The sequence below is a fragment of the Odocoileus virginianus genome, chromosome 9, assembly GCF_023699985.2.
Source record: "Odocoileus virginianus isolate 20LAN1187 ecotype Illinois chromosome 9, Ovbor_1.2, whole genome shotgun sequence".
Lineage (NCBI taxonomy): Eukaryota > Metazoa > Chordata > Mammalia > Artiodactyla > Cervidae > Odocoileus > Odocoileus virginianus.
The window spans coordinates 55,791,158-55,816,570 of NC_069682.1; the positions used below are offsets into that span (position 1 = coordinate 55,791,158).

The 25,413-nt window shown below is 45.5% G+C and overlaps 2 protein-coding genes across 2 annotated transcripts in view; one reads left to right on the plus strand and one right to left on the minus strand.

The window, feature by feature from the left end:
• The window catches only part of RAD21L1 (RAD21 cohesin complex component like 1), a 252,528-nt gene that overhangs the window by 223,819 nt on the left and 3,296 nt on the right, over positions 1-25,413 (minus strand). The window lies entirely within an intron of this gene.
• RSPO4 (R-spondin 4) overlaps positions 24,228-25,413 on the plus strand; it is a 31,837-nt gene continuing 30,651 nt past the window's right edge. Inside the window, exon 1 of the mRNA XM_020900897.2 lies at positions 24,228-24,306. Within this exon, the coding sequence (XP_020756556.2) occupies positions 24,228-24,306 (79 nt within the window). The remainder of the gene's footprint in view (positions 24,307-25,413) is intronic.

Below are 25,413 nucleotides of genomic sequence, written 5' to 3' on the forward strand. Positions count from 1 at the left end.
GCCTGACTCTTTGCGACCCCATAGACTATAGTCTGCAAGTCTCCTCTGTTCACAGAATTCTCCAGGCAAGAATACTGGAGTGGGTGGCCATTCCCTTTTCCAGGGGATCTTTGCTTCCCAGGGATTGAACCCTGGTCTCCTGAATTGCAGGCAGATTCTTTATGCCTGACCTACCAGGGAAGCCAAACTTCTAACTCTCAGGAAAGCCTCAGACACAGCCAAAGAAAGCCTACAAAACAGATTCCCTGATCCCAGCCACCAGCTCTGGGAGAAGGGGTCGAAAACAGCTGCCTATGACCTCATTCTCTCCTCCTACCTTGGGGAACTCCCTGTTGGATATGCTGAAGGCAAATTGTTGGTGCTCACACACTGTCTGTCTTAATGTATTTTAATTAATAAATTATAATTATCCAACTCACATATGTAGAATACAGGTGATACATTCTCTTTGAAAACAATTGAAATGTACACAAATATATCAATGAAAAAGTAAAAATAGTGTAACACACAAATAGAACATTGGGTGCCCAAACACAGAGTTGTATTCATCTTAGGATCACATTTATATAAAATTCAAAAATTGACAAATGACTCTAAGGTGACAAAGGTGATAGGAAGATACAGATAATAACCCTTGAGAGGATGAGGAGCAGAGAGGAGCCCTGGGTGCTGGTAATAGTCTCTTTCTTTATCTGAATGCTGGTTAGAGGGATGTATAGAGTTTGTGAAATGTTATCAACTTTTACCCCATGTGTGCTCATTTTAAAAGCATTTTATACTTAAACAGAATTTTAAGTAAGAATAGTCCTTTGCACACACACCCCCCCCCCCATTTTTTTTCTCTTCTCCAGGTGCTACCATTGTGAACAGTTTGGTCTTTCTTTCCAAGATATTTTTCTGTTTGTATTGATAGATTGATAGATGATAAATAGGTAGATGGATGAATAGATATCCATAGGTAGATATCCATCCAAAAGAAAGACCAAACTGTTCACAGTGCTAGATATATAGAATAGATATACAGATACAAAGATAGATAAGAAATAGAGTTTTTGTTTTTCCCATAGATATTACCTACTGTTGCTCTGTGACTGGCTATTTTCTTTGAGTAATGTGCCCTAGAGATCAGATCACATTAAGCATCATAAATATGTTCTTGCTTTTTTAAAGAAGTACATATGCTATTCCATGGGCTTCCCTGGTGGCTCAGCTGGTAAAGAATCCTCCTGCAATGTGGGAGACCTGTGTTCGATCCCTGGGTTGGGAAGATCCCCTGGAGAAGGGAAAAGCTACCCACTCCAGTATTCTGGCCTGGAGAATTCCATGGATTGTAGTGAGGATATACCATAACTTAATCAGTGTCTTGTTATTGTGCATTTAGGTTATTTCCAACTTTTGCCATTTAACAATGCTACACAGAACATCTTCGATCCATTCCTTTGAGAATTTGTGTGTTTCTATTGAGAAGATGGCCAAGAGAGGAATTTCTGAATCAGTGAATGAGGCTTTAAAATCAAATGGATACTGCCAGATCACCTACCAAAATATGCTACACTAATTTACATACTGTCCATTCACTCATGTCACTTGTTCATGCCCTTGCTAAATATTTATCAAGGCCCTATGACTCTGTGCTGGAATACTGTTCTAGGTGCTGGGGATTTAACAGTGAAAAGGCAATAGTCATTCTCATGGAACTCACAGTCTGGTCAGGAAAACTGTCCCAAACAGATAAACACATAAATATATAATATGTCAAATGATGTTGTTGTTCAGTCACTCAGTCGTGTCCAATTCTGTGTGACCCCATGGACTGCAGCACACCAGGCTTCCTTGTCCTTCACCATCTCCTGGAGCTTGCTCAAACTCATATCCATTGAGTCGGTGATGCTATCCAACCATCTTGTTCTCTAAAAGAGAACAGAGGTGTCTGAGCTGGTCCATTGCCTCATACCTTCAACAAGACTGGTATTACCCATTCTTTTGATGGTTTTTGCTGATTTAATAGGTATTTTATCTATTGTGAACTAAAAAGCCTCTTGATGAAAGTGAAAGAGGAGAGTGAAAAAGATGGCTTAAAGCTTAACTTTCAGAAAACTAAGATCATGGCATCTGGTCCCATCACTTCATGGGAAATAGATGAGGAGACAGTGGAAACAGTGTCAGACTTTATTTTTTTGGGCTCCAAAATCACTGCAGATGGTGATTGCAGCCATGAAATTAAAAGACACTTACTCCATGGAAGGAAAGTGATGACAAACCTAGATAGCATATTAAAAAGCAGAGACATTACTTTGCCAACAAAGGTCCGTCTGGTCAAGGCTATGGTTTTTCCAGTGGTCATGTATGGATGTGAGAGTTGGACTGTGAAGAAAGCTGAGCACCGAAAAATTGATGCTTTTGAACTGTGGTGTTGGAGAAGACTCTTGAGAGTCCCTTGGACTGCAAGGAGATCCAACCAGTCCATCCTAAAGATCAGTCCTGGCTGTTCATTGGAAGGACTGATGCTGAAGCTGAAATTCCAGTACTTTGGCCACCTCATGAGAAGAGTTGACTCATTGGAAAAAGCCCTGATGCTGGGAGGGATTGGGGGCAGGAGGAGAAGGGAACAACAGAGGATGAGATGGTTGGATGGCATCACCAACTCGGTGGACATGGGTTTGAGTAAACTCCAGGAGTTTGTGATGGACAGGGAGGCCTGGCGTGCTGCGATTCATGGGGTTGCAAAGAGTCAGACATGACTGAGTGACTGAACTGAACTCAACTGAACTTATCTATTGTGAATTCTGCTGTGAATTGGTTCTTTATTCCCCTTTGCCCATTTTATGATGATGTGTTTTGTCTGTACAGACTTGAATGAGGTCTTGATTTATTATGGATTTTAATCCTCAGATTTATATATGTTGCAACTATTAATATTTTCTCCAGCCTGTTGCTTGTCTTTTCTCTCTGATCATGGTGTTTCACAAAGTCTTTATAATGGGGAAAAACAGGAAATCTGGTCTAAATTTTTATTCCAGGAAAAGTTGGTCTTCTGCTCAGGAACTGGCTTGGAGTTTTTCCCCCCATGAAACCATGTAACCATGTTTCTCTTTCTTCGCTTTGACTGTAAGGAAGCTCAGAACAAACTGTGCTAGTCACTTCTGACATCTGTTCAGAACCTCACAGCACTCATTCAGGAACTTGGTCTCAGCCTTGAGCTCATAATCTTTTTCCTTCTCTCAATTTCATTACCCATTTTTCTCATCGTCTGGTTTTATAATATCTATAGGTCAGTTCAGTCACTCAGTCATGTCTGACTCTTTGTGACACCATGGACTGCAGCACGCCAGGCTTCCCTGTCCATCACCAACTCCCAGAACTTGCTCAAACTCATGTCCTTCAATTCGATAATGCCATCCAACCATCTCAACCTCTGTCGTTCCCTTCTCCTCCCACCTTCGATCTTTCCCATCATCAGGTTCTTTTCCAATGAGTCACTTCTTCACATCAGATGGCCAAAGTATTGGAGCTTCAGCTTCAACATCAGTCCTTCCAATGATTATTCAGGACTGATTTCCTCTTGTTTTGACTGGTTGGATCTCCTTGCAATCCAAGGAACTCTCAAGAGTCTTCTCCAACACCACAGTTCAAAAGCATCAATTCTTCGGTGCTCAACTTTCTTTATAGTCCAATTCTCACACCCATATGTGACTACTGGAAAATCATAGCTTTGACTAGATGCACCTTTGTGGGCTAAGTAATGTCTCTGATTTTTAATATGCTCTCTAGGTTGGTCAGAACTTTTCTTCGAAGGAACAAGTGTCTTTTAATTTCGTGGCTGCAGTCACCATCTGCAGAGATTTTGGAGCCCCAAAAATAAAATCTCTCACTGTTTCCATTGCTTCCTCATCTATTCACCATGAAGTGATGGAACTGGAGGCAATGATCTTAGTTTTCTGGATGTTGAGTTTTAAGCCAACTTTTTCACTCTCCTCTTTCACTTTCATCAAGAGGTTCTTTAGTTCTTCTTTGCTTTCTGCCATAAGGGTGGTGTTATCTGCATATCTGAGGTTATTGATATTTCTCCCGGCAATCTTGATTCCAGCTTGTGCTTCATCCAGCCCGGCATTTTGCATGATGTACTCTGCATAGAAGTTAAATAAGCAGGGTGACAATATACAGCCTTGACATACTCCTTTCCCGATTTGGAACCAGTCTGTTCCATCTCTGGTGCTAACTGTTGCTTCTTGACCTGCATACAGATTTCTCAGGAGGCAGGTCAGGTGGTCTGGTATTCCCATCTCTTGAAGAATTTTCCACAGTTTGTTGTGATCCATACAGTCAAAGGCTTTGGCATAGTCGGTAAAGCAGAAGTAGATGTTTTTCTGGAACTCTTTTGCTTTTTTTATGATCCAATGGATGTTGGCAATTTGATCTCTGGTTCCTCTGCCTTTTCTAAATCTAGCTTGAACATCTGGAAGTTCACAGTTCACATATTGTTGAAGCCTGGATCGGAGGACTTTGAGCATTACTTTGCTAACATGTGAGATGAGTGCAATTGTGTGGTAGGTTGAACATTCTTTGGCATTCTTTCTTTGGGATTGGAATAAAAACTGACCTTTTCCAGTCCTGTGACCCCTGCTGAGTTTTCCAAATTTTCTGGCATATTGAATGCAGCACTTTCACAGCATCATCTTTTAGGGTTTGAAATGGCTCAATTGGAATTCCATCACCTCCACTAGCTTTGTTCTTAGTGATGCTTCCTAAGGCCCACTTGACTTTGAGCTCCAGGATGTCTGGCTCTAGGTGAGTGATCACATCATCGTGGTTATCTGGGTCATGAAGATCTTTTCTGTATAGTTCTTCTGTGTATTCTTGCCACCTCTTCTTAATATCTTCTGCTTTTGTTAGGTCCATCCATTTCTGTCCTTTATCAAACCCATCTTTGCATGAAATGTTCCCTTGGTATCTCTAATTTTCTTAAAGAGATCTCTAGTCTTTCCCATTCTGTTGTTTTCCTCCATTTCTTTGCGCTGATCACTGAGGAAGGCTTTTTCACCTCTTCTTGCTATTCTTTGGAACTCTGCATTCAGATGGGTATATCTTTCCTTTTCTCCTCTGCCTTTAGCTTCTCTTCTTTTCTCAGCTATTTTAAGGCCACCTCAGACAACTATTTGCCTTTTTGCATTTCTTTTTTGGGGGGATGGTCTTGATCATCACTGCCTCCTGTACAATGTCATGAACCTCTGTCCAGAGTTCTTCAGGCAGTCTGTCTATCAGATCTAATCTCTTGAATTTATTTGTCACTTCCACTATATAATCATAAGGGATTTGATTTAGGTCATACCTGAATGGTCTAGTGCTTTTCCCTACTTTCTTCAATTTAAGTCTGAATTTGGCAATAAGGAGTTCATGATCTAAGCTACAGTTAGCTTCTGGTCTGTTTTTTTGATGACTATATAGAGCTTCTCCATCTTTAGTTGTGAAGAATATAATCAATCTGATTTCAGTATTCACCATCTGGTGATGTCCACATGTAGCGTCTTCTCCTGTGTTGTTGGAAGAGGGTGTTTGCTATGACCAGTGAGTTTTCTTGGAAAAACTCTGTTAGCCTTTGCCCTGCTTCACTCTGTACTCCAAGGCCCAGTTTGCCTGTTCCTCCAGGTATCTCTTGACTTCCTACTATTGCATTGAAGTCCCCTATAATGAGAAGGACATCTTTTTTGGGTGTTAGTTCTAGAAGATCTTGTAGATCTTCATAGAACCATTCAACTTCAGTTTTTTCAGCATTACTCATTGGGGCATAGAGTTGAATTACTGTGATATTGAATGGTTTGCCTTGGAAATGAACAGAGATCATTCTGTCATTTTTGAGACTGCATCCAAGTACTACATTTCAGACTCTTCTGTTGACCCAGAAGAGTCACATCCACAACTGGGTGTCGTTCTTGCTTTGGCTCCATCTCTTAGTATCTGTAAGCTGCTTAAAATATAATCACAACAAGATGAGGCATAAATAAATGATGTTATTTCCTGCTCATTTCACCACCGATGATTAAATTGAGGCCCAGAGAGGGGCAGCAACCTGAGCCAGGGCTGCAGTGAGTCAGCAGAACATCTTAGATCTTCACTCAACCTCTCCATGTCTACTGCATTCCATTCCCGCTCTGGCTATTTCTAAAGAGGAGATCTGTCTCAATTTGCCAACTGTATCAATCAGAAATATTTCAGTTCCCTGTGACAGAAATCTTGCTCAACAAAGGGAATGTACTGATCCACAAAAAGGTCATGTCCAGTGGACTGCAGGTATGGTGAGATGCAGACATATGCACAATATTGGAACCCACCCACCCACACACACACACTTAGCTTTGCTTCTCTCTGTATCTCTATTGGGTAACATCATTTTTTTTTTCTGCTTTAGACAAGCTTTGCCCCATGTGGTATAAATATGACACAATAGCCCCAAGACTACATCGCAATAGCCTGAAGAGGGAGACCCTCTCTGTAGCCCCAACAGAAAGAAAAGATTCCAACTGGTTCCAGTTCTTTTCTAACTAGAAAGCCCTCCTCTTGTAGCCAGAGTGACAGGCATCTTGACTGACACCTCCATCCAGACTCCCAGAATTGGAAAGGCGTTCCCCAGAGACAGAGGAAAGGGGGTAAGAAAGCGCGATGGGCAAACCCTGCACTGACCAATCAATGCCTGTTGTCCCAGAGAAGCAGAGATCTCTCCATCAGAGAAGGAGAGATGCTTACCCCAAAAACGAATCAGCTGGTGAATCCCTTTTCTTTAATGGAAGCTCATATTTTCCCTTCCGGCTCTTGTGCTCTCTCCCTCTCTTTGACCATAATCTACCACTATCACCTTCAACAACAGCATTGTTCAACTCAGTCCTGCCTCCATACCCTGGCTTTTATGATTTGCAACTCCCAGATGCTCTCTTCTTACCCTCTAACCAAATCTTGGCACTTCTTTTCTAGGGCTCCTTCCCAACCTAGGAGATTTTTCCCTCTTGTGAACTTCCCACCCTATCCAAAGACATTTTTACAGCAATGACTATATGCTTGGCTCTATGTGGAGAGATAAAGATGTACCCGTGTAAGGAGGTACATCTGACTTGATCTGAAATGCCATTTCAGAGGAGCAGCTGAATGATCTCTGGAAGGATGTAGTTCATGCTGGAGGAAGAAAACAACATTCCTCCCATGGTCCCCAAGACTGATTAGTAGCCTAAGTGAGAAGAGGAATGGGAAGAGAAGACAGTGCTGGAAGTTTCTTTCATACGTATGATCTAGTTTGTGCTGTGCTAAGTCGTTCAGTCATGTCCAACTCTTTGCAACCCCACGGACTGTAGCCAGGCACCTCTGTTCACAGGGATTCTCCAGGCAAGAATACTGGAGTGGGCTGCCATGCCCTCCTTCAGGGGATCTTCTCAATCCATGGATTGAACCCAGGTCTCCTGCACTGCAGGTGGATTCTTTACCATCTGAGCTGCCAGGGAAGCCCATCAAAAGTGGAGTGGGTTGCTTATCCCATCTCCAGGGAATCTTCCCACCCCAGGAATCAAACCGGGGTCTCCTGCTTTGCAGGCAGATGCTTTACCAGCTGAGATACCAGGGAAGTCCATATGATCTAGTTTAGCATTCCCCAAATCTCTGCCACCTAAATCTTAACTTACAGACAAAGGAGCTGGTGCTCAGAGAGTGAAGTGGCTCACCCAAGATCACACACCCAGGGAGCTCAGATTTGAATTGTCCAACGGTCCTGTCCCCTTCCCACCCACTCCCTAATAAACACCCCCCATTATTAAAAGATGACTCACACTACAGAAACGTCTCCTAATTAAATCTGAAAATAGGGAAAGCATTTGGAATGTACTCTGAGGAGGCTAGCCTTAGCAGAATTATTTCCATACCAAGAATTTGTTCCCCAGCTATGTAGCAGCTGGATTTTTTTTTTTTTAATTCCTTGATGGGTGGAATGTAAGAATCACAGAAGATGACCAGTTTCCACCCTTTACTTTCTTCCTAAGCTGCCTCAAACCCTTTGTACAATAGGGACATAGAAATCAATTGATCAATCAGTTAAGAAATCTATTGATGAATAAATTCCCACTTTTATCAGATGTGCTTATTTGATGGAATTATTACCCCAGAATAGGCACAACTAAGTCCTAGGCTCTATGCCCCCAAACACAATGACAATCAGTAGAGAAAATTGGTTTGTTTTATAGCCAACAGTCTGGGAACACATCTGTTGTCAAGCTCCAAGTCAAGTTACAAAAGTTGTGGAGGAAAATATGGGTTCTTTCCCTTTCTGACTGTTCAGAGGTGTAATAAAATAAGCTATTACTCTCCCAGCCTCCTCTCTCTAAGCTATGTGACCTGCAGGATGTCACTGCAGAGGGTCTCTTGTTCCCCATCAAGAAAATGGTGGGTTGTGTTGTGTGACTGTAAAGTTGACTTTCAAAATTGACCATAAGGCTACAAGTGCCTCTCACACCGAGTCCAGCACCCAGTAGGAACTCAAGCTAGGTTTTTGAAAGATTTAATTGAGTAGAGTTGAAAAAGTAGAAATATGGGTGAATTTGGTGCCATCTCCTGGCCATGTGACCTCAAGCAAGCTCATGACCTCTCAGAGCCTCAATTTCCTCTTCTATAAGATGGATTCAATGATACCAGCTATGGAAAGTGGTGAAGATGAAATAGGTTGAGAGATGTTAACAGTGTTCAGGAATGGTTAGCCGCTCTCCTTCCTCAACCAGTGAAGGACAGGCTCATCTCCTGTGGAAACTGATGCACAGGACTCAGCCTCCTAGGCACCCGTCTCTGGCACCAGCTCCAGTGGCAGTTGTGAAAGGCACTGGGCTGGTTGGTTGAAAAGAGAGATCAGGAAGTATTGATGCCCACAGCTCTGTGTCCCCTTCCCTGGCAGATGAGGAATCAATCTATTATTGGGGCGACTCTGTTGGCTAACTCAGTGGAAACAATTCATTTATAGGCATCCCCCACTTTATGAAAATTCACTTTAGACCACTCTGCTTTTATGAAACATATACTTTAGTACCCGTTTACACTAGCCAAAATAGATCCAAAGAGGATTTTCATTTTTACCAAAAAAAAAAAAAAAGTGAAGACAAAATAGCACTCAGCGTTTGTTTTGCAGCAAGTCCTTATCAAGGCAGCACACTGCCTGGGCAGCGAGAGGGGCCTTACCCAGCTCCATGCCCCCAAAACTACACTCAGCATCTCAGTATCAAACCACCATGGCTTTACTGTGTCTGTGAGCATCTGTGCTTTATCTCAATTTATACTGTGCATATCCATCAGCAAGATGTTGTTTGTTGTTCAGTTGCTCTTGTGTCTGATTCTTTGTGAGTATGCCAGGCTTCCCTGTCCTTCACTATCTCCTGGAGTTTGCTCAAACTCATGTCCATTGAGTCACTGATACCATCGAACCATCTCATCCTCTGTTGCCCCCTTTTCCTCCTGACCTCAATCTTTACCAGCATCAGGGTCTTTTCCAATGAGTCAGCTCTTTGCATGAGGTGGCCAAAGTACTAGGGCTTTGGCTTTAGCATCAAGATGTATCCTAAGGCAATTGTTTTTTCATCCTACACCATTTTGGCTTACAAAAGTTTTCATAGGAATGCTCTACTTTCCGATAGCGTGGGAAACTGTGTTCACAGTGACCAAAAAGGGTGGGGGTCATCTAGCTTAACCGGTCTCTTCCTCACCCATCTCTCCTTCCCTCATTTTGCTTCATCCACACCAGCCTCCCTGCTGATTCTCAGGCCCATCAAGCCCATTTCCACCTCAGGGCCTTTGCCCCGCTGTTCCCTCTACCTGGAACACTCTTCTCTGCAATTGTCACAAGGGTTTGCTTCCTCACTTCCTTTGGACTTCTGCTTAAGTGTCACCTTGTCAGAGAGGACTTCCTTAACCATCAACTTGTCTTAGTTGCTCTCAACATTGCTCTCCTCTTTACTTTCCTTTGAGGCACTTAAGCCTCACATGCAGAGTGTATTTATTTGTTGTCTGCCTCGCACAACCAAAATGTGAACTCCAAGAGGGCAGGACTTTGTCTAGCTCAAAGTGAACTTCAGTCCTTAGAATAGCGATTGGTGGATGGTAGGCGCTCAGTAACTATCAAATAAATGGGTGGATAGGTGGATTGAAGGATGGGAGGATGGATGGATAGATGGATGGGTGGATAGATGAGAGAATGGAAGTGTAAGAAGATGAGTGATTATAGGTTTGTAGATGGGAAGATGGGTTGACTGATTGATAGGTGGATGGGTCAATGGATGGATGAGAGGATAGGAGGGTGGGTGGATGAGTTGATGGGTCAGTGGGTAGAGTGGAAAGGGCACAGGGTTTGGAATAAGACAAGCCTGTGTTTTTGTTCCAGTCCTCTCCCCACTCCTTATGTTACCTTAGCTGATCCTCTATTTCCATATCTGCAAAATACACAAAATGAATTCTGCCTTATGGGGTCATCCTTTGCATCTCTGTCTTCTAAGAGGGTGGGTGGAGGAGAGCAGAGGGTGGACTGGGTGGGTAAGATCAAGGAACGTCATCAGAAAGTATTGCCTCTTCTGACTTTGTCTCCAGGTAGAAGACCAGATGGCCCAAAATAAGACTGAAAGTGTGGGGCTGGAAAAGAGAAGAGGGGGATAGTGAGAATATTGGGAAGGAAGAATGGGTAACACCAGTGACTCTTTGATAAAGGGTCTAAAAAAGGGCGGCACCCACAATGCAGTGAGTGGGACCAGGCTACCAGTAAGAGAAGATCTAAATCAAATCAAATCAAAGTGATTCTGGATCCCCAGCCACAGATTATTTGCTGGAACTTTGTGATGATTCAGAGAGGCAGCCCAATAGTAAGGAAGAGGGCTTTGGAGCCAGAGAGACCTGAAGCTGAATCCTAGCTGTGCCTTTGACTTGGGCAAGTTACTTCTTCTCTCTGAACTCTGGTTTCTTTATCTGAGAAATGTAGATAATCATTATTTGGGGCCCTTATGGATGTTCTAAGGATTAAAAGATATTGTGTGTAAAGTGCTTAGTATGGAATCCTTCACTGGGGAAATGAGCTGCCATGTAGCGAGAAGACTTAAGCAGCCCTGTGGAGGGGCCCACATGGAGAAGAAGCAAGATCCCCAGTCAACAGCCAGCACCAGTTTGCTGGCCATATGAGTAAGCCACCTTGGGGGCAGACCCTCTGGTCGCAGCGAAACCTTCAGGTGTGGGTGGCCCCAGCTGATATCTGGACAGCAATCCCCTGGGAGACTCTGAACCAGAAGCCCCCAGCCATGCCAGCTGCAGACTCCTAGAAAAAATGGATCTCCTGACAAAAAGGGACCAGTTCTGGTGAGTACAGAAGGAGAGTAGAAGCCAAACCTCCAGAGAGGATGGAGAGAGAAGAGGGTGAGAAACCAGCCACCATACAGATGGGCAGAACTTCTGAGATGTTTCATGATGACAGAGAGAAGTGAAGTGAAGATGGGAGCAAAGTAGGGTGGAGAGGACAGAGACCAGAGACAGGAGGCAGATGGAGGAGCTGGGGCGGTGCAGCTGGCCAGCTGGACCAAGAGAAGAAGGGAGCTAGCAAAGGGGGTGGGACCCAGGGGTAGGAATTCTGGCTAGTTCAGGACCATGAGCAGCCATCCTTCACTCCTCCTCACACAAAGAAGGATCAAGAAACAGGGATGCAGAAAACAGCCAAGTGTGGGCTGGTAAGCTTCCTGCTGGTACCCAAGGCAAGGACCACCAGGCAGCCGCCATATCCAATCTCCCTTTCCCTTAGAGAATATTACCCCTAAGAATCTGCCTGCAATGCAGGAGACCTGGGTTCAATCCCTGGGTCAGGAAGATCCCCTGGAGAAGGAAATGGCAATCCACTCCAGTATTCTTGCCTGGAGAATCCCATGGATAGAAGAGCCTGGCGGGCTACAGTCCGTGGGGTTGCAAAGAATCAGACACGACTGAGCGACTAAACCACTACTGCTCCCCCAGCTGGCTACTCTCTCTCCCAGTTCTTTTCCTTTGTGGCATTTTCCACAACTGGTGCATCATCTATCTGCCTCCCCCACCCCCGGTCCTATCAGATTATCAACTCAAAGAGGACAGGGACATCACTAAACTCATAGCTAGACTCAGAGGCCAGCCAAGGGCCTGGGGCAAGAAGCACATTGTGTGCAGACAAGGTCCCTGCTTTGGGAACTCAGTCAGAGTCCACAAGACTACAAATCCACAGGGCCAACTCAGATGGTAGGAAAAAGCTTAAAGGGAATGAAGCAGGCTAAAGGGACAGAGCATGGTGATGGAGAATCGGGACTCCTTGATTACGTGGTCAAGGAAGGCCTCCCCGAGGAGGTGACATTCAAGCTGAGAACAGGAGGACCAGAAGGAGCTCAGCGGGGGAGATCTGGGGAGTGTTCCAGGCAGAGGGAACAGAAAAAGGCCCCAAGACCGTTGTGAATGGCTGTGTTTGAAGAGCAGGAAGGTACCCAGTGTGGCCCGGGGGAGAGGTGAGAAGAGGTCAGCAGGATCGCATCCTGTGGGCCCTGCGGGTTGTGATGAGGGGAGAACCGGGGGCCACAGCAAGTGTTAAGCAGGAGAAGGAGATGAGCTGGTCTCCTTTATATCAGATCCCTTTGACTTTTGGGGGGTCAGAGGCAGAGGCAAAACTGGAAGACAAGCTGGGAAGCCTTCACATGCATACAGGCAGGAAGTGCTGGGCACCTGGATTAGGCAGGCAGTCAGAGGTGATGGAGAGAAGGAGCTGGGTTTGAGAGCTATTTCACAGGTCAAACTGACTAGCCATGGTGATGATCTTAGCAGACTGAAAATAAGAGTTCACATGCAAATGGCTTACTTGGGAGCAGACCCCAGAAAGCAAGTGGGCAACCTGGTTTCCATCCTACTGGGAAGTCTGGAGACAAGAGGCAAGGAAGCTGAAGCTTATCCATCATCTCCCGGGGTGCTAACTCACCAGCACTCCCAGCCTGCCTGGTAGGTGGTCAGAGCCCCAAGTTCTGGCCAGCAAGTATCTAAATGGTGAATACCAAATGGTATGGGCAGGGCATCCACTGATGGAGCTGGAGAAATGGCAGGAGAGGCAGACTTGGGACTATGGATATGTTTACCAAGAATTCCCAGGCTCTGAACTGGTCCGAAGTTACAAGGAATTAGAGAGAGACTGGGGAGGCCCCCAGTCTCTTAATCCCCAGTCAGGGATTAAGGGGGCTGAAGAAAACTGGAGGGCTGATGCCTGTCACTTCTTCCTCAGTCCAATTTTGGCTGAGCCAGCTAGGAAGAAGGAGGCTGAGGACTGTGTGGGCTGCGGGAGGCTGTGGGTTCTGAGGATCCTTAGGGCTGGGAGTCAGATGCCAGCGAAGACAAGGGGGAGATCAGGGAGCCAGGGCTCTGGAGCTAGCGGCAGCCAGATCTGTGTTCCCTCTGTGTGACTCTCTGGGGCCTCCACTTCTCCATCTGTGAAATGGGTTGTTGTGAGAATTAAGGGGAGAGAGTGGAAGGACCCAGAACTCCAGCCTTTCTAATGCCAGTGTCTGATCTTGTTCCTCCCCAGTCCTCCTCAAAGGCGGCAGCCTCTGCTTCCTTATCCCCACCACCATCCGCCCCTCCCATCTCCCTGGGAATATACCCAGACAAGGTTGTGCATGTCCCAAGCCCATCACGGGTGCTTCTGCTCTGCCCCACTTCCCACACACTACCCCCTGCTCCCTCCACCCCAGCCACTCTACCTCCCTTCACTACCTTGAGCCCAAGTTCATTCCCACCTCTGAGCCTTTGCATCTGCTGTTCCCACTGCCTGAAATGCTCACCCAACTTGTTGACTAAACAACACATATGAGGCACTTCCAATGTGCCAGGCAAGTTCTAAGTGCTTTGCATGTATTAACTCATTTTAACCCTCACAATAACTTGACTACCATTCCCATTTTACAGATGAGGAAACTGAGGCACAGAAGGGTTCCACAAATTGCCCAAGGTCACACATCATGCATGTGTGCTCAGTTGTGTCTGACTCTGCGGCCCCATGGACTATAGCCCACCAGGCTCATCTGTCCATGGGATTTCCCAGGCAAGAATACTGGACTGGGTTGCCATTTCCTTCTCCAGGGGATCTTCCTGACCTAGGGGTTGAACTTGTGTCTCCTGTGGCTCCTGCATTGCAGGTGGATTCTTTACCTGCTGAGCCATGGGCAGGTCAAGTAATAAATAATAGAACCAGGACTTGAACACAGGTGGTCTGATGCTGGCTTCCATTCACCACCAAGCTCTACTGCCTCTCAGCTGACAAACAATATATTTTTATATTGTTATATATATATAAACATATTTTATATAAAAAATATAAAAATAATAACAATGGCAGGAACTGCTATAATTTGCACCCACCAGGGTCAGGACTTGACCTGGGTACTCTGCAGTTGTCATTTGATCTCCAGAGTCTTCCTTGGGCAGATGTATTGTCTCCATTTCATAGACAAAAAAAGTGAGGCTCACAGTCAAGGGTGCGTAGCAATAAGAGGTTCAACTCCTTCTAGAGGGGGAAGGTACAGAGGCATGAACCTTGACTTTTCCCTCCACCTTTCTGCACTCAGTTCCCCCCCATCTCCCTAGAGCCACGGCTGATCCCTGCTCCCCTGCCCCAGCCCACCAGAGACCTGCCTCCTCCAACTATGCAAAACTTCTCTTTGTCCTTCCCTTCTCTCCCCCAGCCAATTACTGAGAGATCATCTTGATGGTGAACATGTTTTAGAAATATTTTCACTGTTGTTTTAAAATTTTTCCCTTTGTTTGAAAAAGTGTTACAACTTTAACCACAAGAGCAAGAAAACCCTTATCCCAGCGGACCAGGGCTGTGAGTGTAAAACCATGAACAACTGTATTAAATAATCAGAACTGAAAGGCACCCAAACAATAGAACTCCTCAGAGTTCTGGCATCAGGGGGACTTGGGTCTTCAAGACTGGCTCTGGGTGGGATTAGGGGGTTCTGCAAACACAGGCAAGGAGATGAGGGTCTTGCCTCCTGTAATAGGTTGTTAACCCTGCTCTGATGCCTGGGTCTTCTCCAAAGGGTGCTGAGAGCAGTTTTCTTTCCTACTGTCTTGCAGGAAATGGACTAAATCCTGGGGAGGATGGGAAATTGGTATTCATAGATCAGATGCAGGAAGAGGCTAGAAGTAGTGTCCCAGGTTAGAGACCCCACTGAGGGCTCTGTCTGGGTCCAGAGTAGTGGCTCAGTATGAAACCAGGATCATACGTCAGTATGGGGCTAGGGGTATAAGAAGGACTATAAGAAGGACCAGGATTCAGTCTGTCACAGGATCAGGGTTCCATCAGAGCCTGAAGTCAGCATCTACTGTGAAACAATATCCAAGGTTCCAACTGATCCCAAGATGACAGCTTAGACTGGGACTCAGTCCATGATCAAGAATGGGGTCAGAGCCCCATGTGGGACCAGGATTATGATTCAGTCTAAGATTAGGGTCAAGAATCAGTGTGTGATGAAGGACCAAGGTCCAGTCTATGATGGGAATCGAGGTAGAGTGTTACAACCAGGATCAGGACTCATCTTGGGTCCTTGAACCACCAAATAGGTGTCTATCACTTTCTGAGACCTTGGGGGTGTCTGTTCACCTATTAGGCCTCAGTTTCCTTTTTTGTAAGCTGGGCTAACCATAACCCATGCCCTGAATCCTTCTGCAGTTAAATGTCAGGCGGGATGAAAAAGCAGATGTCAGCAAGCTTTGCGAACTGCAGGGCACTGGGCAGATGTTTACATAAACACCCCAGAGGAAACCCCAAACAAGGCTCACTGTGGAAAATCTAAATGTCACTAAGCCTCCTACTCCATCTTCTATCCTACTTTCTCTTCTGCCTGTAAAACTAATAATAGCTAACAGCTACACCGAGTGGCCTTGTGCCAGGCACTGTTCTAAGAGTTTCATATATATTTAATCTAATCCTCAAACAACTCTATGAAGTAGGTACTAACATGATCCTTGTTTTCAGAGGAGGAAACAGAGGCAGAGATAAGTAATTTGCTTAAAAATATTTATGAAATCTCTGTTTCAAACCTAGATAGTTTGGCTCCCAAGTCTATGCTCAGTATGGGAACTAGGGGTGGGGGATGAGTCTGAGAGGTTCTTCATGGAGCAGACAGGCTAGGGTAAGAGATGCATGTTAGCAAAGGGCCTAGGGATGACCCATGGCCCCCAGCGGCCTGCCTGTGCCCGGGAGGCGAGACTTTCGGCAGACCCCACTCCCACACAGGGACATAAAAGACTGGGGGAGGAGTTGGCGGGTGGCATTAAGGCATCTCTTTAAACTTGTTTGTTTATGGAAAGAAATTTCAGGCCAGCTGTTGAAAACCTGTATTTTATGGGTAATTTTTCAATTTATTTCACACTGGTATTAAAAACAATAACCCCAACCTACCATGGAGGCTGTGATTCCACTGGGGTTGGCGAGGGGAGGGGGGCACAGTTCTGGCTTAAAGCAGTGCCTTTGTTTGCCTGAGTACCCCAGGGCCAAGGCTGCTAGCCTTCCCCTGGGAAAAAATAGCCCAAGTGAAGAAGGAAGACAGGGGTTGTTGCAGAGGATGTGATTTAAGAGAACAAGACGAAGTTCAGTGGGAGAAGCTGGGGTGCCTCTCTTAAGTGTGTTAGTTGCTCAGTCGTGTCTGACTCTTTGTGATCCCATGGATTGTGGGCCACCAGGCTCCTCTGTCCCTGGAATTCTCCAGGCAAGAATACTGGAGTGGGTGGCCATTTCCTTCTCCAGGGGATCTTCCCAACCCAGGGATCAAACCCATGTCTCCTGCACTGCAGGCAGATTCTTTACCATCTGAGCCACCAGTGAAGCCCGACTCTTCTATAGATGATGAAACTGAGGTATAGATAATGGAAATTATTAGTGAAGATTTACTCTGAAATAGGCATTGCTTTTACCTGCACACCTCAAGAGTGGTCAGAAGAATTAGTAAGATACTGTATTGGTTTGGGTTGCTGAGAAGGAGACCTTGAAACACAGACTGGAGTTCAAGAAGTTTACTTGGGAATTGATCTTGGGAAACACGGGGCTGAGAATGAATGAAACAGGACCTAAAGGCAACCCATGGATCATCAAGACAATTACCACTGGGCACAACATGATCTCAACCCTGCTGGGGAGTTCTAGGAGATAGTGTAGACCATGCCTCAGGCTCCCCCACTTGCTGAAGGAGGGAGCTGGGGTATTTGTCCATCATTGGTATCTCCACTCTGTTACTGACTCTATTAGCAAAGTTTTTGTTTCAAATATTTTTTCAGTTTTATAAATTTCTTTCTGGTTCTTTTTAGTTAACTTCTATATTTTGGTTGAGATCTTCCGTTTTCATTTTTTTCAAAAGAAGGCATTTCTTCTCAAAGCAGTTTTCTATGGCTGCTTTAAAATCCTTGTCAGATAATTCCAACATCTGAATCATCAGGTATTAGCATTGGTTAATTGTCTTTTCTCATTTAAATTATGGTTTTCTGGTTTCTGGTATGACAGTTAATTTTCTACATATCCTAGAAATCTGGGCTGTTATATTATATCCAGGCCCATTTAAAATTTTAATTTTAGCAGGCATTTTCACTGTTTAGGTATACATATAGGTTCTCACCTCCTTTGGGGGCTATAGTTGCAATGACCATTTGGTTTCCAGAGCCCTTACAATTCTATTCTGGTCTGCTCTGCTCTTCCGGTGCTACTAGTGCCAGTGTTATCCTACTACCAAAATCAGACAAACTCAGTGCACAAAAATGCACAGGGATCAATAGCCTTCCTGAATACAGAAGCAATGATCCTTAATAAAACATTTTCAAGTAGATTTTAGAAATATATAAAAAGAATCAGGTTTCCCAGGTGGCTCAGTGCTAGAGAATCTGCTTGCAAATACAGGAGATACTAGGAGACACAAATTGTTTCCCTAGGTTGGGAAGATCCACTGGAGGAGGAAATGGCAACCTACTCCAGTATTCTTGCCTGGAGAATCCCATGGACAGAGGCGCCTGGCAGACCACAGTCCACAGAGGTGCAAAGAGTCAAATGTGACTGAGCAACTGAGTGTGCCCATGTGCACATGTACACACACATACACACACACACACACAGATCATACACCGTGGCTAAGCAGAGTTTATTCCAGGGTGGAAAGGCTGATTCAACATTCATGTATATACACATAATGGAATACTACTCAATCACAAAAAAGAATAAAATAATGCTATTTTCAGCAACATAAATGGAACTACAATCATACTAAGTGAAGTAAGTCAAATAGAAAAAGACAAATATCATATGGTATCACTTACTGTGAAATCTAAAATATAGTACAAATGAACATATTTACAAAACAGAAAGAGACTCACAGATATAGAAAACAAACTTTGGTTACCAAAGGGGAAAGGAGGGAGTGTGTGGGATAAATTAGGAGTTTTGGGTTAGCAGATATAAACTACCACATATAAAATAGGGGAATTCCCTGGCAGTCCAGTAGTTAGGACTCTGTTTTCACTACCACGTGCCTGTTCAATCCCTGGTCAGGGAACTACGATCCCAAAAGCATTATGGCACAGCAAAAAGAAAAAAGTCTTAAAAAATAAATAACAGTGTCCTACTGTATATCACAGGGAACTATATTCAATATCTTATGTGTGTGTGCATGTGTGCTAAGTTGCTTCAGTTGTGTTTGACTCTTTGCAACCCTACAGACTATAGCCTGCCAGGCTCCTCTGTCCATGAGGTTCTCCAGGCAAGAATACAGGAGTGGGTTGCCATGCCCTTCTGCAGGGCATCTTCCTGACCCAGGGATCAAAACCATGTCTCTTAGGTCTGTTGAACTGGCAGGTGGGTTCTTTACCACTAACACCACCTGAGAAGTCCATCTTATAATAAGCTATAATAAAAAAAAAAGAACAAGATGAAGAATATAGATATATATAAGAAAACCAAATCACTTTGGTGTACCTCAGAAACTAACACAATATTGTAAATCTGCCAAATTTCAATTTTTAAAAAATCAGATGCATTTCTATAGGTTAGGAATGAACAAATGGGCAGCAAAACTAAAAATACAATTGCTTTTTTAGAAAAGAGAAGAAATACTTAGATGTAAATCTAATAACACACACACACACACACACACACACATACACACACACATATGCTGAAAATGATCCCAAACACTGATTTTTTAAAAAATCAAAGAAGATCTTGAAAAATGGAGAGACACATATTCATGGATTGGAAGACTCAACATAGTTAAGATATAAATTTTCCCCAAATAGATCTACATGTTTAATGTAATTCTGATCAAATTCAACAGGATTTTTTTGTAGACATAGACAAAATTATTATAAAATTTATATTGAAAGGCGTAGGAACTAGAATAGCTCAAACAACTCTGAGAAAGAATAAAATGGGTAGGATCAGTCTACCCAATTTCAAAATTTCTTATGAAGCTACCATAATCTTGGTATTGGCAGACAAGACAACACAGTTTGTAGAATAAAATAGATAACCTAGAAATACATCCATATAAATATAAATATTCCATATAAATATACCCAATTAATTTTTGATAGAAGAGCAAAAGCAGTTCAATGGAGGTAATGCAGTCTTTTCAGCATATCATACTGGAGTAATTGGACATCCATAGGCAAGAAATGAACCCTGATTTAAACCTCACCCTTTATACAAAAATTAATTTAAAATACACTATGGACTTAAATGTAAAACAATATGACATCTAGAAGAAAAATAAGGAAATATTTGAGACCTGGGACCAGCAAATGTTCTTAGATTTGACACCAAAAGCATGATCCATAAAAGGTAAACCTGGGACTTCCCCCATGGTAAAGTGCTTAAGAATCTGCCTGCCAATGCAGGGGACATGAGTTTGGTTTCTGGTCTGGGAAGATCCCACAGGCCTCAGAGCAGCTTAACCTGTGAGCTGCAACTACTGAAGCCCATGCTCCTAGAGCCTCTGCTCTGCAGCAAGAGAAGCCACTGCAATGAGGAGCCTGTGCACGGCAGTGAAGAATAATCCTGGCTTGCTGCAACTAGAGAAAGCCTGCACACAGCAACAAAGACCCAGCGCAACCAAAAATAATAAATAAATCAACAAACCACTACTGTAAGAGAAACTGATCATGTGAACCTCATCAAAAGTAAAACCTTGGCTCTATGAAAGATGCTGGCAAGAGAATGAAAGGACCAATTGTGGATCAGAAGAAAATGTTAGCAAATAACATATAGTATAAAGAATTCTTAAAATCCAACAATTAAGAAAATCTAATTAAAATGGGCAAACGTGTCTGATCTTCACAGACATTTGCCAAAGATGATAGGCAGAAACTTGTACACAAATGTCCATAGTAGCTTTATACTTATTAACCCAAAACTGGAAATTATTCAAATGTCTTTAGATGGATGAATGCCTAAGCAAAATATATAAAACATCCATATCATGGAATACTGCTCAACAGTAAAAAGCAGCTATCAACACATGCAATAACCTCGACAAATCTCAAGGAAATTATACTAAGCGAAGAAAGCCAGTCTCAAAAAGACACATACCGCATGATTCCATTATATAACATAAGTGTAACAACATAATTATAGAAATGGAGAACAGATTAGCGGTTTGTTAAAGATTAGGGTGGAGGGGAGGGAGTGGGTGCAGCCCTAAAGAACTGGCATGAGTAAGGGAGTGTTGCAATGGTCCTGTTAGGTATTTGGATGTGGTGATGGTTACAGGAAACTGTACATGAGATAAAATTGCATCCCAGAAATCTCTTCAATCCCTGGCAAACCAGGACAGTTAGTCACTCAAGCAGGAGCCATCCAGCAGCCCTTGCTTCTCTGAGGAGGAGTTTGGGCTGCACCTGGAAGAAGAGCCAGGTCGTCTGGCTGCTTAGGAAGAAGAGCTCATAGGGGCCCAAAGTGACACAGACAGGAGCCAGCACATCACTGAGGGCAATGGGGGAAACTGGCCAGAGGTTCATCAAATGTTTGCTTTTCCTCCTTAGCACATGGCATGGCTAGACTATATTTCCCAGCCACCTTTGCAGGCGTATGGGGTACCTGACTCAGTTCTGACCAATGAGATATGGAAGGACATGCTCTTTACTTCCCATAGGTAGTCCTCCATGCCCTGCCCCTTCCACAGTGAGCTTTAAGCCATGTAGTGGCTCAGTGGTAAAGAATCCTCCTGTAATGCAGGAGGCACGGGTTATGGTCCATGGGGTTGTGAAAAAGTCGGACACAATTTAGCGACTAAACAGCAACGAAAAAGAGAGCACAGCAGAAGCTGGAAGGAACTGAGGTCCTGGCTATCCTGCAAAGAAGGACTTGTTGATCAGGAATACACACTCTGAGCATAACGCAGTGCAGCCATTATATCCGGCTTCATTTACTTGTGACAGCGTCCAGTAGTTTCTTAACTGATGGCTCCTGGTGTGTACACCTCCTATTCTGCCATCAGCACCACTGACCCTGATGTCCTCCCTATGTTGGGAGAGGGCGGCTGGATGGCAGACTGGGATTCCCAGACTCCCTCCCCACTATAGCTACAGAGAACCCAAGATCCTTTGAGCAGCTCTAGGTTGGGTGGGGGCCTGAATTCTGGCCCTAGAGAACCCTAGAAATACCAATTCTGAAAGGATCGGAAAAAAACACAAAATCTCATCTGTGCCACTGAATAAATGGAGGAACTAAGGCCAAGAGAGAGAACAGGAGGTACTTGAGGTCCCACAATAAATCAAGGGATGAGTGGGTGTTCACTCATTCATTTTTTCATTCTTTTATTCATTTCACAGATATTTATTTAGCAGTTTATGTGTTCAGTGCAAGGATAAAATAGAAGATTCCTGCCCTCATGGAACTCACAAACAAGCAAATTTCAAACATGGACAGGCCTGGTGGTGCTTGGTACTACAGGCATTAAAACAGGACCAGGAAATAAAGGGCACAGGCATCCTATTTTGTCTGGAGTAGTCAGACAGGGCCCCTCAGAGGAGGTAACCTAGAGTGGAGACAGGCCCTGAGGATATCAGGAATTTTCCAGGCAGTGTGTATATGCTCAGTAATTCAGTTGTGTCTGACTCTTAGCAACCCCATGGACTATAGCCCACAAGGCTCCTCTATCCATGGGATTGTCCAGGCAAGAATACTGGAGTGGGTTGCCATTTCCTTCTCCAGGGGATCTTCCCAACCCAGGGACTGAACCCGGGTCTCCTACATTGCAGGTGGATTCTATACCACTGAGCCACCTGGATGGGTAGGGGCTGACTCTCCAGTTTCCTAAAGGTTGATCTTCTAGGGTCACCTTATTTCTCTGCATACCCAAATTCCATGTATAAGCTGAGAGACTCTTGCATCTGAAGAACTCATTCATTCATTCATTCTACAAACATGTTGCATACCTCCTCTGTGTCCAGCATGAGCCAGGTTCCGGCATCCGGATATGACCACATCTCTGGCCTTAAAGAGTTAACAATTCAGAGGAAGGGACAGACACATGTATAGTTACCACCTCATGTGATCCAAGCTGTGACAGAGAGATTGTGGGAGCCCAGAGGAGGCCCTGGACTGGCCCGAGAATCAGGGAAGTCTTCCTGGATGAAGGGTATATTCAGGATGGGTCCTGAATTACTCAGCGGGGAAGGGGGATGGAATGTAGGCCAACATTCCATGAAGAAATCACTCATGAAAGGCTGAGAGGTGTGAGAGACTTGGAGACATCTGTGAAATACTGCAAGGAGTTGAGATCTTTGAGATTAAAGGGGTGAAAGGAGGGATAGAGGGGAAGGTGGATATCAAAGAGGTGTGAACAAGAGGACTTGGTAGGCTCTGGTGGATGGGGACCACACTGGGACACTTTGATGCCATCCCACCTCTGCCCTAGATTTTCTGGGCTTCCTGGCCTAGGCACCACTCATTCCTAGGCTTCAGTGGCCCATCTGTAGAATAGAGCCACTGGGATGGATGGCTCTGACATTCTACCCAGACCCCTACTAGGGAGTTTGTTGGTCTTCGTGGAACCCTATCGAAGAAGACCAGCCAGGGCAGAGCGGCCTCACTCTCTGTGTTTCTCTTCCCATGACATGTCCTCAAATGTCCTCATTGCACCGGGGATCTCACTAAGGATGAAAATAAGGGACTGGAGAAAGAGATGTGGGCATTTACTTTTTTTTTTTAATCAAATTACCACACAGGTAAAAGGAAGAACAATGGTTCAGCAACAGACTGTCAAGGGTAAGTTCCCCCAAATAGTAGCTAAAAGGGTAGAGACACTGGACCCAGACAGAACAGTGACCTGCTGTGTGGTCTTAGATAAGTCACTCAGCCTCTCTGGGCTTCCCTTTCCTCCCCGGTAAAGGGGAGTTAACCAGAACAGAATCTCACTGGGTTGTTTTGAAGACTGTATTCTGTATAAAGTGCTTAGAACAACGCCAAGCACATAGGCCTCAAGAGTGACAAGCAGTATTATTAATTACTGTTACAGTTTTCAGTGGGCAGCGTGGCGGGAAGCAGAAATGTACCCTTTGTTGGGAAGAAGGAGGAATTTGACTCTGAAAGGGTTAAAATTGGGCCAGCTGCTCCCAACCTGTAGATAAGGTTGGAGGAAACACAGTCCAGGCCCCGGGCCCCTTCCCTGGTGAATTTATGAGGTGCTGGTCACTTTGAGGCTTAGGAGAAAGAAGAAAAAGAAAATCGGAGGCAGAGAGTGGGGTGGATGGAGAGGCTTGAGAGCAGGACAGAGTCACCTGGCGTCTGAGCGTCTGTACCTGTGTGTGTGGCGTGGGGGACCATACCTGTGTCCGCCACGGGGCAGTGCAGGAACAACGCCAGAGCGCTCACAGCCGGACAGACCGACCTCTCGGCCCCTGGCCTGGCGACCCCCTCCGTCCCCACCGCGCGCCCGCCCCTAGCGGGTTAACGCGCCGCCCCCGAAGCGCCAGCTCCTCCCAGCCCGTCGCGTCCGGGCTCTGCCAACGCCCTCACTCGACCTGGAGGCCGGGCCCTGGGCGGACGGCGGGTCCCTGGCGACGGGACTGACCCCGCGCCCGCGGATGCGCCGGGATCGGCCCCCGCGCCCCGCCGCACCGCCGCCGCAGGGTAGCCGCTGGGTCGTCGGTGCTTCCAGGGCGCCCCGCACGCCCGCCTGGACCAGGCTGCCCAGATGCGGGCGCCACTTTGCCTCTTGCTGTTTGTCGCCCACGCCGTGGACATGCTCCCCTTGAATCGAAGGAAGAAGCAAGGTACGAGGGGCAGCCGTCAGGATGGCCGGGCAGTGCAGCGGGATAGTCGAGGGGTGGCCCTGGGGGCATCTGCCTGGTGCCCCGCACCTCAAACCGTTAGCTCTTGCGGACTGCTGCCAACCCCACTCTACAGATGAGGAGACTGAGCCCCAGGATACGGTGGGGCAAGCTGGACCAAGAAGTTTCTCCAGGGAAAGAGCTGGCAGGGCTGGCTCCTTATGCCCACTCCCTCTAATAATAGTATTGCTGGGGGAAAGGAAAGTGACTTTTGCAGAGACAAGAAGCCTCAGGTGACACAGGCTAGGGGTGGAAGGGACTAGGGGACAGAGTTAGTGGCTCAGAAATCATCCCAAGCATCCATACTGAGCCAGGAGGTGAGGTAAAGAGCCCTGAGCTGGGAGTCCCGATGCCCTGGTCTCAGCCCCAGTATAGACCCTGAATCTCTGCGTGACTTTCCAGAAGGCAGTAGTTTTTGGTAGGTTCCCCCTGGGTGAGGGCCTGAGTTGCGTGGGCTCAGGGAGACTGGAGTTTGACAGCATTTATTCTGGGATGACCTGGAAGACATCTACACCTTCCAAGAGCCTTGGTTTTTCCGTCTTGACCTCCTAGGGCCACTAAGAGGATGAACCAAGGTTCAGATTATAAAGGTACTTGGGGCACAAAGCCAGGGGCCCCTTGCACTCTCACCCTGGGGCTCTTTGCCATGTTCCCTCCCTGCGGGAGTCAGAATGTCCCTGGGGGTGAGTTTGAGGTTGTCCCTGCACAGCCAGGGTTGGCAGAGCCTGTGGGGCTGAGGAGGGTGAGTGAGTCCCACACCTGAGCCAGCAGCCCTTTGACCTCTGTCCAGCCGGCAGCCTGAGAGTTGAGGGCCAAATGCCAGCCTCTGTGCCCAGGGTTTTCCACGCACGGAGGGAGTCCCCACCACATCCTCGTGACATAGGGATCATCCTATTCTTAGAGCCAGGTGCCAAGGCTCGGACAAGCTAATTAACTTTACTAAGTTGACCAGCAGGTGAGTAAGACCCTGTGTCTTCTTTCTTTCCAGCTCTGGTGTTAGGTTTGAGCAAGGCTACATGGGAAAGAGAACAAGAGTCTACTCTTTGGGGG